Source organism: Agelaius phoeniceus, chromosome 5 (assembly GCF_051311805.1).
Source record: "Agelaius phoeniceus isolate bAgePho1 chromosome 5, bAgePho1.hap1, whole genome shotgun sequence".
In the NCBI taxonomy this organism is placed as follows: Eukaryota; Metazoa; Chordata; class Aves; order Passeriformes; family Icteridae; genus Agelaius; species Agelaius phoeniceus.
In genome coordinates, this window is record NC_135269.1 from 32,393,841 (window position 1) to 32,408,809 (window position 14,969).

Below are 14,969 nucleotides of genomic sequence, written 5' to 3' on the forward strand. Positions count from 1 at the left end.
GAGATCCCAAATCTCATGCACACATCACAAAACATGGAACTGGAAAATGTGTAACTTTCAGGCAACGGTTGATTCCTCATGGCTTGAAAACATTTTTTCCCATGCTGTGACCCTCCCTCTCTGTTAGCTTCCAAGACTGTTTTCACCTCTGAAACTTCCTGTTTTATACAAATTTGTGGAAGGAGGGAAAGGAAATGCCTTTTAATAGTAATTTTAAGATGTTCTACTTTCAATTAATCTTTCAAACACTTCACCAAGTTTCTTGTTGTTTTTTGTTTTTCCTGAGCATTCATAGATTAGAAATCAAAAATTCAGAATTCACTTACAAGCAAGCTATTTAAAATATTCATTTTGAAATTGCCATTTAATAGTTAATCCTTTTCTTCCTTAGACCTATTCCTAATAAATTAAACTAGTCAAAACATAAAATACTGTGGCACTTCTTACTACTATATTATTCAAGAAATTTGTAAACATTTACATGTTTGAGGTGTTGCATTAAGAAGCTGTATGATTCTCAGTAGGATTTACGGACAATATCAATTTACTTGGTGTTATGTTGGTGTGCTTTATAAAACTGCAAAAGACTACAAGATCGTTTGAAAGCATGTTGAAATCTCAGTTTTGTACAATACATCATGCTTAAAAACTAATTTTATTCACAAATGTATTAGTCCAATTATCTCAAGTAGGAAAAATCCACAATCAAGAAACAGCAATTGCAAAAAAGACACAGCTATGTTATCATCTTGATTTTCCAGAGTATATTTTCACACAAGTATGATTTTAGATTTAGATAAGATAACCATAATGCACAGTTACCTATGAACTAAATATACATTGTTTTCTTCTGCTGCATCAGTAATATGAACTTCTCTTAAGTATGTATGGTCTTCTAGCTTTGTTCACATGTAGCTGCCGTTTCAGAATATAGGGATTTTTTCTCTTCATGATTTCTTTTTCTTGGCTTGAGTTCTCCAGATCAAAAGCATCTTGCTGTAGTAACTGTAGGATGCAAGAAGAGACACACTGTTATCTACTTTTTTTGGTAATGAAGATTATAATCTCCTCCAAATTTTAATAAAATATTAACTTTTTTTTTGCCACCAATAAAATCTGTAGCTGCAGCATTAATTAAAAAAATATATAAAACTCAAGACACAAAACTAAAATGAGGCTAAAGATGAGCTGAGCCTTACAGAAGTGATTTTTAAATTCCACTTCAACAGATTAGATAACTGGTTTTGACTAGAGATGAAAGCTGGTTTATCCTCCTTAGACCAAAACTCAAATAGACTGGAAGTTTTCTAATGACTATCACTCTGTTATCACACGTTTAGGTTAAACACCTGCATGCACTGCTTGCTGGTTTCAGTTGTTGAGAAATATTTTATTCTATAATTTCCTGCAAAGCAGGGAACTGTGATTAAGACATATGGGTTATTGCATATTTGGTTCTAGGGTAGTTCCTTTCCAGCAATAAATGCACTGAAGAAGAGCATCTTCAGAAAACTCTGGCTCTCAAAGAGGTTGCAATCCTTTGCATGGACCACCCCAGCTAACATGAGGATTGGGAATATAAAGAGCTATGACAGCAAAGCAAAACAAAACAAACAAAACCCCAAACAAACAAACAAACAAACAAAACCAAAACCCAAAAATATCTGGATTCGTCTAGACTGTACATGAACCTGAGATAGGTGAAGAAATTTGCTTTACTGGAAAGTGGGTAGTGACACTGAGTTATCTTTTTTCACTACACAAAGCAGCTTTTAGTGTAATATCTAACAATGCAAGTGGATTGTGCCTAGTGTGCTTCTGTGCAGTCACTGTAATCATTGTACTAAACTAAATATCAGAAAAGGACTATAAACAATCACTGTTTAAGAGCAGCAATCTTCATACAATCACAATGTCAACTTCCAGGGCCCTCTTTAGGTATAGGGAAACCAAAGCAGGAGTTACCTTGTTGCCAGTTTCCTAGCAATGATAAGAAAACCAGAATACCCAGTAAAATGGTATGTACACCTGGGCATGTATGCCTGCATTTTGAATCCCGTTTGCCTTAGGGTCTTCAAACAGAAACACTGGGTACATTTATTTATGCTTCAATAAATCTATAATAACCTCATGTCTGTTAGGCAGATATTAATTATATTTTGTGGCGTAGTGATGACTTTCATATGTTTGCTTGGTTACCTGAAATGGCTACAAAGAGTGAAGAAAGTATGCAGTTAAGAAAAGTTCTCATTTATCCATGGGTTTTTGTAAGAAACATACACTCAGGTCATCAGAAACTGCACTAATTCACTGCTCATACTGAAAGAGGCATATTAGAGGTACTAGAGAATATAAAAAAGGGAAGGAAAGCTCAGACAATGTGATAGAGGTCACATGGATATGGATTTTACAACATCACTAAAAACAGAGTCTGAGAGTTTAATAGCAGTAGAAATATGCATTTGTGATCATTTGTGTTACCTCCCAATGCTGAAAAGCTCTGCTGTGGCAAACTTTTTGGAGTTGATATACTGTCAGCATTGCTTCCAAGCTGAAGCCATCCAGAGCGGCAGGGAACTGTCTTCCTGGAACCAGATCCTCCTCATCTACCTCTACTGTTTCCCCCATTTGGTTGTTTATGTTGTTGACAAGATTGCAGACATTTAGCAGGGTCACTTTCCAGTAAGGAAGTTTTGCTCTGTTAATCTGAAAATAAAGACACCCACCATTTAATGTATTTTGGGTTTTTTGTATCCACGTGCTACATTCAAACGTTTTGTTAGAAACAAGTTTATGTTTCTGAAGTGCTTTTCATCTGGTCAACTTTTAGACAATAATTAGAGTGCAGAACTTAGGACAACTCATTTATTACACACGCCAAGTCTGCTTCCTTGCAGCCTTGCCCCCCAGGTAGATATAAATGATGAAAAAGCTCAGCTGCTGCCAAACCAGAATGGCAGCATTTCATAGTCATTCTGCACAGGTGCAAACAAAAACACAGATGGAAATTAATATAATATAAATTCACAGGTGTAAATAAGGACAATGAATCAAACCCACTGGATAAATTCCCAGCTCAGGAATCCAAGCTGGATGCCTTGGTTAACTAGACACTCCTCCCTAGTTCAGCACAAATACCAGTCATCCCAAAATTCTCTGAGAAAAGGAATCCCTTTTTCAGGGCAAGCCATCTGATGAGTCTGGGTCTGAAGTTACAGAATCTGTAAGCCCCAGGAGTTTTGGATGCTGGAAAGTGAAGAGCCTGGGAGATGTTAATTGAAGATCTATAGGCTTAGGGAGATGGAGCAAAGACAAAACATAGCTGTGAAAACAAAGTACTCCTGATTTGGTAACTGGACTGAAAAACTGAGACCAACTGTATTTATGTGGCCCATCATGAACCTGTTATAGAAAGATAGAAAAAAGGAAATTTCACCATGGTTTGTCTCAAATTTTGCTTTTTCCAATATATTGCATTATGAATGAGTTCTTAAACCATTTTAAAGAAATGCTGGTAAGCATGATTTTTACTTTTCTACTGGTATTGTTTTTTCCAAGCAGTTGCAGCAGCAGTCTTCCATTTTGATTTTTGATTATCAATAGCAAAAATGTAAGTTTAAAACTTAATTCCTATCTCATCTACTGCTTTTCATTATTTTTGCCATTTTCTTCATTCTCCCACTACTAATTATTTCTTCTGCACTGTATTCCTTTCAGTGCTGAGTATAGAATTGAGTTTCCTTCAACTAGAACTGGTGACATAGCAATCTCCAACCAAAAGCCAAATAGCAAATTCCTAGGTATTCCTTGCAAGAATTTCCTTGCTATGCACATTAGGATTAGACCTTACCTATGAACTGAAATGTAGTTGCTTCTTTTCCTGTATGCATGAAGTTAAATACAGGTATGACACTAACACAGACATTGCCTTTCACACATACTTGGAAGCACTGATTGAGTGTGGATGTAGTGTTTACTTGGCTGAACACCAGGTAATCACATAACCTGATTCTTTAGGGCTCCTTCCTAACAAAGGGGCTTTTCGTGCAAGATTTATGTATATTCATCACACTTGACTAATTTTTGAGGGAAAAAAAAGTTCAGAGAAATGAGGAAGAAACAAGAAAATTTGGCATCACTTTTAGCATTAGTTACAAAAAGTTTTCTTTTGTCCATGATCATTACTCCAAGATAGATCTGATAAATATGTGCCCTTCAAAATAAGAATGATTTAGCCTTTTAATAAAACTGCTGTGCATTCTCAGATTCCTGACAATGTTAAACAAAAAAAAAAAAGATTATTTTGTTTTGAGGCTAAGAAATCAAATCTGAAATCGTATTTGGAAGCTTGTAATTGGTTCTGCACTCTTTACTTTGAGCTCATCTGTTTTCTCATTGAAGTACCCTAGTTAGTCTATCAAATTACTTAAAAAGATGTGACAGTTTCAAGATAAAATTATTCTCTTTGCAGAATATCTAATTTTATCAACAGAAGTTAAACTAGGGAAAAGATCAAATACCCAAGGCAATTTCAAAATGTTCTTTGGTCTGTTTTAATATATTTTTGAAATATAAAAATATGTAGCTTTCCATGAAAAATGAGGAGGCTTCTCCAGTGCACTGCTCTCTCCTGGGTATGCAAAAGAAATGTGAGCTGGCACTGCAACAGCTAAATTGCAATGGAGCATAGAATCTAGAGGTAGTGCTATGTGAGCAAGTGAGATTTCTGAGTTGAGAACCAAAAATATTCCAGTGGATAGAAACAGAAGAGTAAAGGATAGGGTAATTTTTCATGCCTTCTTGCATAATTTATAGAAACTTTTTGATCTAAAGTTACTGCTTCACGTCATTCTGCACATCTATGTATAAAGGAACTTTCCTCTGTGTATTAGTAAAGTACTTAAGTAGCAGATTTGTTTAGGTGAAAATTGTCTTAGCTCCTACTTATGAGATGAGGAGAAAACAAATTTGCACTGCTGACTGCAAGCTTCTAATTAATATTTCATTTGTTAAGGGAGTCTCATTCCTATTAATGCCATGAATCTATCACCTCACAGTATTTTTACTTGGATACTGCTTCTGACTTACTGCTACCATTAACAATTCAGTCAGAGTGAATTTTGGGTTATTTTAATTGAATGTGGAGTTTTCCAGGTCATGTCCAGTCACTAAACAAGGCAGTCATGTTATTTTTCTGCTCCGCTATCACATCAAGCATTAAAATCAAACCACTTTGCTTTTCTGGGTTATGGAAAATATCTGAGGCAGTTATCCTAAAGGTATATGTAAAAAAACAGTCTAAGATGATGATAATCCAAATTTTCAGATTAATTTATAATGTGGGATATATTTATATGTATTTTCCGCACAGATCTAATCAATATCAAGTACAGTAGCTCAACACATGGTTTGGAAAACACCTACACAATAAAACAAGTAACCCTTATCTGCCAAGGTAGAACAAATTTTTTTAAGAGTAACTTGAAAAATATCTGGGAATAATCTGAAGAGAAAAAGGAGATTGAAGTATGAACTAGAATTAAAAAGGTATATGAAGACTGAAGTGAATATAATGTATGTATTTCCACCATTGAACATGCTTATAAATAAGAATCAGATATATAATTTCTCCCACTTCATGGATCTTGAAAGAGAATTTAAGATCATCTAAGAAACTGAAATAATGTATTTCCTTCTTTGACAAGAGGCTTGTCCTACGCAAGACAAAAGAGATTTCCAAGTTACAATTTATATGGTATTTTATTTCCATATCTGGTTGAATGATACCCCTGATAGTTTGCCTAAGATACTTCTTTTGTTACAATCCATCCATACATCCCAAATGCTATTTTTCATTAGGGAAAATTATATCTGCTTTTTACATTCTTGTCTTTATCTAGTAAAAGAAGATAAAAAGCAAATTCATCACAAAGTAAAAATCCCTAGTTAGTGTAGGATCTCTATGGTTCTTTTCCATGATAGCAGTTGAATTTTGTTCAGATTGTAACCATAGAAATAATATAGTTAATCAGATATACCAGTGAATTCTGTTAAAGAAGAATTTCTTCCATGGTGCATATTAATGCCTGTAAACCTAATTAATTTTTATGCAATGACTGAGTCAGGAAGTCACTAGCTCCTAGATAGCTGTAGGTTCCTCCTACTTCTAGACAGCTCCTCAGACAAGGAGGCTAAACTCTCTGGGAAAATGCACTCATAAATAGGCATCCCACAACAATGAAAACTCCATGGGTCCATGGCTTCAGAAAATTGATGTTGGGTGGGATCCCAAAGGCGGAGTATATTCTAGGGTTGATATATTCTCCAAGGAATACTTTCATTTTACTTTTTTTTCCCCTCTAAATAACATAGTGTCAATCTTTTTGAGTTCAAAAATATTCTTCATGCAACTAGTGGTTTCAGGCAAGCATTTAGGAAGCTAGAAACAGTTATCTCTTTGCTATAAATAGAGTTTTTTTATTTAAAACAAGGGAGATGGGAGATAACTGTCCACATATTTTGACAAGTCAGGTTTTGTTCTTTTACCTGACCTTAAAAATGGCTTTTTGGATTTTATCTTAGGAAAAAGACAGAGCATTTTAAGGACTTGTTTGAGCCTTGTATCTTGGTTCAGATGTAACAGCAGGGAAGGGTGACAAACTGTATTAAGTGTTGAAGACAGATTGCAATAAGCATGAACTAATTCTTTAAGGATTGAGAGTGATTTAGCATATAGGTGACTTTAAGAGCAACTTGAAAAGGGGCAGCAGGCATTGGACAGCAGTCTGTGAAGTTAAAGGCATAAGGCAATTCTTCCCATAATACTGGATAGACTACTGAATATTGCAAAAGGTGTGTTTAGGCCCTGGTTGTAGGCTTGATACTATAGTCCACAAGTGCCTACTTAGGCAGATTTTTGTTCTATCAAATACTAAACCCACAAGTGATAATCCATTTTGCTGCACTTTCAGATCTCAGCTTTCATAAACAGTAATTATTTTCCCATCTTAATGCTGTTTAAATTGTTAGGATTTCCTTTGCTGATTACCAAGTAAGTGTCAAATACAGTCTGTGCAATTTAGCAGTAATTGCCCTCAAATGGAACCAGATCTCAGGCACAACACAAGACAGGTATTACACATACTGTCTTCAAATTTGTCTAACACACCAGAACCATAATTTGTTGTAATGAGGGTTAAAATCTGGTAGTGGACAACAGACAAAAAGTAATTTCAGTAATTAATGGGATTGTGATATTACTCTTGTAGAAGACTTGATACACAATTTTTAGTATTTCTACCATGTCTTGCTTTGATGTCGAGACAACATAAATTCAACTAATGAACTTTAGATGGTGATTTAAGGCAGTATAATGCAGAATTAAAGCAATGAAAGCAATGTCTCCAACATGAATCTACTGCTTCTGTCAACTTCAAGTGTCAGTTGACTGGTAAATACCCTAAGGGAGCTAAACAGCAAGCTACATAACATCAAAAAACGTATTATGGCAAACATTGTGACACTATTAACTGGTGCAATATATTTGTGCGTTTGGAGTTACCTGAGCTTGTGTTCTGTGGTGAGAGGGAGGAAAAGATGGAAATTATGTTCACAGATCCACTAAACTCAGTAGCAGAAATACCAATAGCTGCAGGGTTTTATTCCAGGGCATCATATGCCTTGCCACAGGGCAAAAAATCTATTTTTGTCAGCCTCTTACATTAAATACATTTCAGAAAAGGAGAAGTTATTAAATCTTTCTGAACCTTAGAAAAGTGAGTGGCCAATGGGTTTATTTGTAATCTGAGGTCAACTTATCATGCCAGTAAAGAACACTGAGATCTAAGAACTGCCAGACCAGTTAAAGAAAATGCATTTTCTGGCTTCATACTTCTTCTAGTCTATCAAATAATCCTGTGAAAAAGGCCACATATATTTAAATGCAATATATGTAGAAGTCATCCTAGCAGGTTTTGTCTTTAACCTTCAACTAGTCATTGGCTTATGTAAATTTCTTTTTTGGGGGAGAAATTTTTCACTTCCCATTTTATTTTTCATTACATTTAAATAATGACTTAAACATTATTGGACTAACAAATTAAAATATTCACCTTAAACCCATAGCATTTGTTTCAGAGTTTGTTCTTTGTATGTTGTTGAAGACATATCAGACACATATGTTTCTTAGATCATTTATGGAAATTAATTGTGTTGAGAAAGTGTCTATCAGCCTGTCCAATACATACATGCAACACTATCTGCTTCACCCTGTCAATATGAGGTTTTCACTGAATTTTTATATATTCATATTAAATAACATAAACATTATTCACAGTCTGGAAACCTGTCACGGAAATGCCATTTACAAAGTTAGTATTTTCACAGTCATGCCCCCATGTTCCTGTACTGGCGCTATGATCAAAATCCTAAACCAAAATTGGCATATGTATTGACTGGTTTTGCTTTATGATTGTCTTAATTTTATATTCATATAGGAAGGGTTCTGCATAAAAATAGCACTTACAGATTTGACTCAAGGTTAATTTAGCTTTCATCGGGCATAATCTTATTGGAAACACATTTCCTCACATAAATTTACATCTCTGTACATAACACAGTTTTGACAGTTTAATGAAAGTACCAGTGTTACAGCTGAGGAACATGTTTAGTGTGTCACATCAACACCTTTATATTCCCTTTGAACTGGAGAAAATCTTGCACCAAAGTAAAACCTAACACTGAACTTTTATGTCTAGACCATAGGTTATTACTTTGTGCAAAGACTTTTGGGTTTGTAATGAGAATTCATTTGCTCCCTCCCTGTCAGGTAAAGGAAGAAAAATAATTACCTTTGATGTGTACATATTGGTCAATAAATCTGCTTCTAATGCTTTCATTTCCTCTTCTGAATCTGGGAATAAACCAGAAACATATGTTTATTATTTGATCATAAATCATGGACATTTCAATTCAGTATACAGAACTTAGATATTTAAATGGTTTTTAAAAATAAACAACAAACACAAACACCAGTGACCTAGAGGGACTGTCGCGAGTCTTCAGTTAACAGCAACATTATATAAAAATAAATACTCTACACATTTTTAAAGCATATCAAGCTTATTGAACTGAATGGAACTGTTCATTAATCTCAGCTTTATAGTAGAAAGGCTCATTAATCTGCAATTCCTTTGGTATTAAAAACCTGCAATATTCTTCATTATTTTCATAATAAATATTTGTAACCTTTACTTACTTTGAAAAAAAATTGAATATTTTTCAAATAATATTTATTTAAGCAGTAATTATTTATGTAAATTGCAGTTATGATTGCTTGACTAATAATCAATATTCTTTATTATTAATTAAGAATACTTAATTAAATTAATGGTATTTTTACTGATATGAGGGAACTGAGCTTGACCAGTTTAGGATACAAGCTCTTGACAATGTATATACAAGAAGAAAGTACTCTGACTGGAAGTCTATGGATTTTCTTTACTGATTTAATCGACCTTTGATAGCTCAGTAGACTTGCAAGACTTATGTTTTGATAAGTAGGGTAAAAATTGCTGTGGAAAGAGAAAAAACACAGACACATTTCTACACACAGCATCACAAGATGAAGATGAGAATCGCAATGAAGATCTGGTGCCTTGGTTGCAGCAATCACAGCTCAAAGAGAAAAAATGTAAGGAATCAGTTAAGCCTTTAGGTGAAATACAGTTCCACATAGCTTTTACCTTTCCTGGAATACCAACAGTCCAAAACCAAACAATGCACTAACATTTCAAACCATACTAAACCAAAATATATTCCATATTCATATAGGTAATATCTCACTTTCAATAATCAATGCTGTTGGCATGTAAGACCCTACCACTGAATATGGGGATAGATTCGGCCCATGCCTTCATTTCAGGGATCATCACCACGTTGTGTCATTACCTTTCACAGAACATGTAAGGGACCACAAGAATGTGCTAATGTGCCACAGGTTTCTATCAGCACAGAAGCCACTCATTACAATGTTCTTAAAAATCAGTCATATTCAATCTCAATGAATATCACAATTACTATCACTTTGTTTCTTCTTTAGGAAGCTCTCCTAAATATCAGTGCTTATTCACTTGCTTCTGATTTCAAGTCTAATTTATTTCTAATTACAAATGTATCCATAGTTTGCAATAAATTCCTACACTATAAATAATACCTTTCTATTTGCAATATTTACCCATCATGTATTTATTGAGAGGAATCATTGCTCTTCCAAGCTTAATGCTTTTGTGTGTCCTTACAAGATTAGGAAACAAGTGCAAGATCACTGAGTCCTTTTGGTCAAAAACCATCACTCTGGAAATCCCACAAATGCTTCATTGAAAGGCTATTCCCAGATTTATTGGACTCTCACCTATTCTCCTTCCTTGCAAAAGCCTTGTATTCCCCAACTCATCAGAGCAGCTCTCTTCTGTCCCTGATGTGTTCTCAAGGGAGAACAGCATAGCACAGTTTGGTCCAGCAAGCTCAATACTTAATCACCTTAATGCTTAGCATTAGCTTCAGAGGGCAGCTGTCTTACATGTCTTTTGGTTTTGTTTGTCTTTTGTGGCTGAAAAACCCCCCAAAAGAGGTTAGATAACAAGATAGTCTTTTATTCCTCAGATTTCCAACAGTTGTGCTTTTCTTAAAAAGGATCTTCTAGGAGGAATTTCTATTATTTCCTAAGCCACTGCATTTTGTATTGTTGCACTGCTTCTTATTCCTATTATTTAGGTCATCAAAAACTTCCATGTGTCACAAATATCCCCTTCCTCTGTAGGGATGCTCCTGTTCACCTTTGCATTACCAACACAATAGATTCATTCATTATTTTTAGCATCAAAGCAATGGCATTTAAGTGACTTGCTGTAATGTCTGATCTACGACCAGTCTTATTCAATGTTTAAAACTTTCATATTAAATAGGACTAGTTGTAGACCAGTCAGCAAGTCTCTAACCAGTGATTTCCAACCTAATGCCTTTCAGCCCCTTGAGCAGGAATAGCAGTCACTTTTGCCAGCTTTGCCATTAGCCAAAGTTCTGCTAGCAGCACAAGATCACCTCAGTTGAATTTCTGTCAATGATAGCATCTCCTGTGAGCAGGTGAGCACACACAATGACAGCATCATGATTTGTGGGCTCCTGGATCACACCAGCTGAGAACAATAAAAGCACTTGTGCCTGGTTAGCACCTTTGTTTCTCTAAAGGATGGAAGGTAGCTTCCACATATCAAGTCTGGAAGATAGCTGCAGGCATAAAAGATGGGAAGGAAGGTATTAAGAAGCATTTGGATTGGAAAAAAAGAAATCTAGAGGACATTATTTAGGAGTCAAGGTTCCTTGAGTGAAGAATAAAGCAAGGCTTGGAGGGAGAGAAGGAAGCATGTTCACGTAATTCCAGAGTCAAAAGAGATGGATGAGGAGCAAAAGCACAAAAAGAACAGACACTCAGAGAGCAATGTATAAAAAGGCTGGTTACACATTATTGTTAAAATCAGAGAGAAATTCACACGGTTTGATGTATTCTTGACTCCACTGACAAGAAAAAAAGTTTATACTCATATATTCACATTTTAAAGGAATAATTACATTCTACAGGTACATACTTACATCTGCGGGCAAACATTTTCAAAAAAATTCATTTTTTTAAATAGTATAACTGTCCATATTAGTTACAGATTATTTGAACCCCATCACACAAGCTTTTCTGTGTCATTTCTCATTTACAAATAATTTCAAATTTTCAAGCAAATAAACCATTGTGTCAGTTCCCCACACACTTTGGCTTCTGGGGCATTTTTTATGAACCTGTTTTAGTTCCCACTTAATTTATTTTTACTTTAGTAGTCTTTCATTAAGGCTCTATAACGAGTTGAATTTGAAACTGCTTCACTGAAAATACTAGGAAGGAACTTGTTTAAAAAGCTTAGAAATATATGGGGAGAAAAAAAATGTTAAGCTTTGTCACTGAATCATGCATTCTCTATAATATACAGAACAGTTATATTTAAACTGTAATAAAATGCAGATATCAGATGGTTTACATTTTTCTTCTGCAGGGGAATACAAACTGTAAACTTCCATCTAGAGTGAGAATTAGGAATTCTGAGTCCCTCCGAACACTAAAGTTGAAAAATAAAGTTACCTGTAAATTTACCCTGCAATTTAGTGGAGTTAAAAATCAATTTTCAAGTTAATTAAGATTGGATTTTGCAGGCTATTCTGCTGCATATCTATGTGCATACACCTTTTTAACTCACTATTTGGTCATAAACTTTAGACATAAATGGCAGATGCTTAAGATGTGTCATTTTTCAAAGAAGCAAGAAATGCATTTTAATATATTGTCCTCCTTTTGATCTTTTTAAAGCAGTTGCTTTGGAGAAGAGATGCATTTACATCAGCCTCTTACTGTGTGATCTGCCTGTGCTTCAGCGGTTTTTTTTGTAATAATTTCAGATTTGTTGTTCAACTTTTTCTCTAGATAATAAAATTGTATTTCTCTTTCTAAAAAGCAACTGAAGGGCATACATATTCATGTTGATTTGGATTACAGCAGCTATTCATGAGTTGCAGAAATTACAATTTGTATCTTAATTTGGAAATACATGACATTCAATGACAATACACGACAATGAAAATACATGACAACCAAGCAGATGGTCTGCACTGATTCGTATTTCCAATGACTAGTCTACACTAATTGCCGTGGTATAGATGCTGTGAGGAGGAATGGAGAAAGTTAGAGGAGCGGTATAAAAAAACAGTGATGCTGGCCAGAGCCCGTTATCAGAGGCGGCTCCCGGGCGCCTAAAGGGGACAGCAGGAGGAGGCGAAGCGACTTCACTCCGCGGCTGTAGGTCCCGCTCACGGCTGCGGGAGCGGCTCCGCGCCCAGCGCTCAGAGGGGCCGCGGGGCCGGGCGGAGCGGGCACTTACCTGAGCAGAGGCTGCAGGAGGCCAGGGCCAGCAGCACCACGCACACCAGCTGGACTCTCATCCTTGCCGCGCCGCCCTCTAGAAAGTAAAGTCCATAAATCCTAGGGAGAGACGGAGAGAGAGAGAGAGAGACAGAGACAGAGAGACAGAGACAGACAGAGCCCCGCCGCTCCTCGCCCTCCGCACGCGTGCTGACGGGCGGCTGCAGGCACCAGACGGGGGACCCAGACCCTTCCCCAGCTATATAAGCCGCGGGGTGATGTCACGGCGGTACAGCCATCGCCTCCTGACGAAGCTCCCTCCCTCCCTCCCTCCCTCTCTCTTCCCCCCCCCGTCCCGCTGCCCCCTCCCCGCCGCTCCGCGCCCGCTGACGCCACTCGCCGCCTGACGCACTCGGAGCCCCGCGGGGCGCGCAGCGAACCCCCGCACCCACGGCCGCGGGGCGCGCCCGGCACGGCTTTTCCCGAAAGGGGACTATCCTGGCATTTTATTATTATTGCCATTATTATTTCTAAAAAAAGTTTCCGCAGGTGCTCCGTCCCCCGGCGCGGGGCCAGGGGTGGGGAGCGACCGCGCCGCCGTCCTCGTGCGGTTGACGCCCTTTTTCTTTCATCTGTATAAACCTTTCCCTACAGCAAGGGAAAGAACCGCGCACCGGTGACGGCAGGGATGTTAAACCGGGGATGGGCAGGAATGCCTGACATGAGGCACGGCAGGGATATAACCCTGGCCGTGGGTAGGAGCGTTGCATCGGGCACGGGTAGCAGAAGAAAGAGTCGGGAAGAAACAAAAAGGGAAGTCAGAATGTGTGAGAGATGGAGCAAGATAACAGGAAAAGCCTCTTGACAGAGTGCTTCATAGATGCGCAAAAAATTGAGACCCGACCAGGCGAGACTCCCTATTACTTCTGAAGAGCGCTTGCCACAGCCACCCGCTGCGGTTTCAAGAGAGCGAGCGTTCCTCAGAGACATATCTCTCGGGATGTACTTTTCCCTGTTGATTTTTCCACTAGGTATCCTTCCTCAACGACGAGCACGGACCAGGCTCCGTGCCAGCGCCGCAAGGTCGGAAGGGAGCAGGACACGCCGGGACCCCGGGCGGCGGCGGGGCGGGCGCGCTCTGCCCCCGGCGGGGCGCGGGGTCCCCGTCCCCGTCTCTGCCCCGCATGCCCTGCCCGGGAGCCCGCATCTGCTCCGGGCTCTCTGCCTCCCACCTCTCACAGCTCCTGAGCCGTAAAGCCCAGAAAAATGACCCGAAGGTGAGGGCAGGGTAACCTCCAACGTGTGAGTATAAAAACGCAAAGCTGAAGACTGGCGTCAGCCCCCATCGCGCTACTGCTTTTGTTGTGAGGGGCTTTTTTTTTGTTGTTGTTTTTCTCTACTCAGATACAGACAAATGCTCCATATGTTGAATACAGATAGAGATACAATGCAGAACATTTCTGTCTCTCTGAATACATTTAAGGACAGATCCACGTGTCACACTTAGCAGGAACACACGCTGCGAGCAGATTCTTCTGTCGTGGATGTTCCCCTCACCGCGGAAATGTTCCTCTAAAATGCAAAGAGCAGAGATGGATGTTGTTTTCCTCCCATACCCTCTGTGATTGAATAGGTGTCGCAGAAACAAGCAAAATTTTCGAAATCCTGCCATAACGAACACCTGGTGAGAAAAGTTTAATTAACTGAATTCTTTCCTCCCTGAAACAACTTTTGCTGTGCAACAGAATTTAAATTCAAATGCTGCATTGGTTTATGCTGAAATAAATACACACAAAAATGAAATAGAGTGCACTGTGGTGGTATTAGATGTTTTAAGAACACAGATTTTTGCATATAGTTGGGAACACATCCTTCTGTACTACTGAGAGAGAAAATAAAAATAAACAAAACCCCCAAATCCCCCAAACATGCTTATCAACTTTTATGGGCTGTGCTAGTCTACCAGAAAGTTTCAGCTCTCATTCATATGCCCGAGAACCCAGGTTACATG

General features: G+C 37.9%; 1 protein-coding gene across 1 annotated transcript; it reads right to left on the reverse strand.

Annotated features, from left to right (window-relative positions):
* Positions 1-636: 636 nt before the first annotated feature.
* NTS (neurotensin) lies at positions 637-13,246 on the reverse strand. The gene is made up of 4 exons (XM_054631687.2): positions 12,978-13,246; positions 8,850-8,911; positions 2,482-2,706; positions 637-1,005 (listed from the first exon to the last, which is right to left on the reverse strand). The coding sequence occupies exons 1-4, from the start codon at positions 13,036-13,038 to the stop codon at positions 859-861; spliced, it is 495 nt and encodes a 164-aa protein (XP_054487662.1). The 5' UTR covers positions 13,039-13,246; the 3' UTR covers positions 637-858.
* Positions 13,247-14,969: the final 1,723 nt, after the last annotated feature.

What these genes read in the sequence shown, in the direction of transcription:
- NTS (XM_054631687.2), bottom strand. Translation starts at nt 13,038, where the DNA reads ATGAGAGTCCAGCTGGTGTGCGTGGTGCTGCTGGCCCTGGCCTCCTGC. An exon ending in CTCCTGCAGCCTCTGCTCAG is followed by an intron (nt 8,912 to 12,977) that starts GTAAGTGCCCGC and finishes GTTTATTCCCAG; the next exon opens with ATTCAGAAGAGGAAATGAAA. An exon ending in GAGCTTTTCAGCATTGGGAG is followed by an intron (nt 1,006 to 2,481) that starts GTAACACAAATG and finishes TGCATCCTACAG; the next exon opens with TTACTACAGCAAGATGCTTT.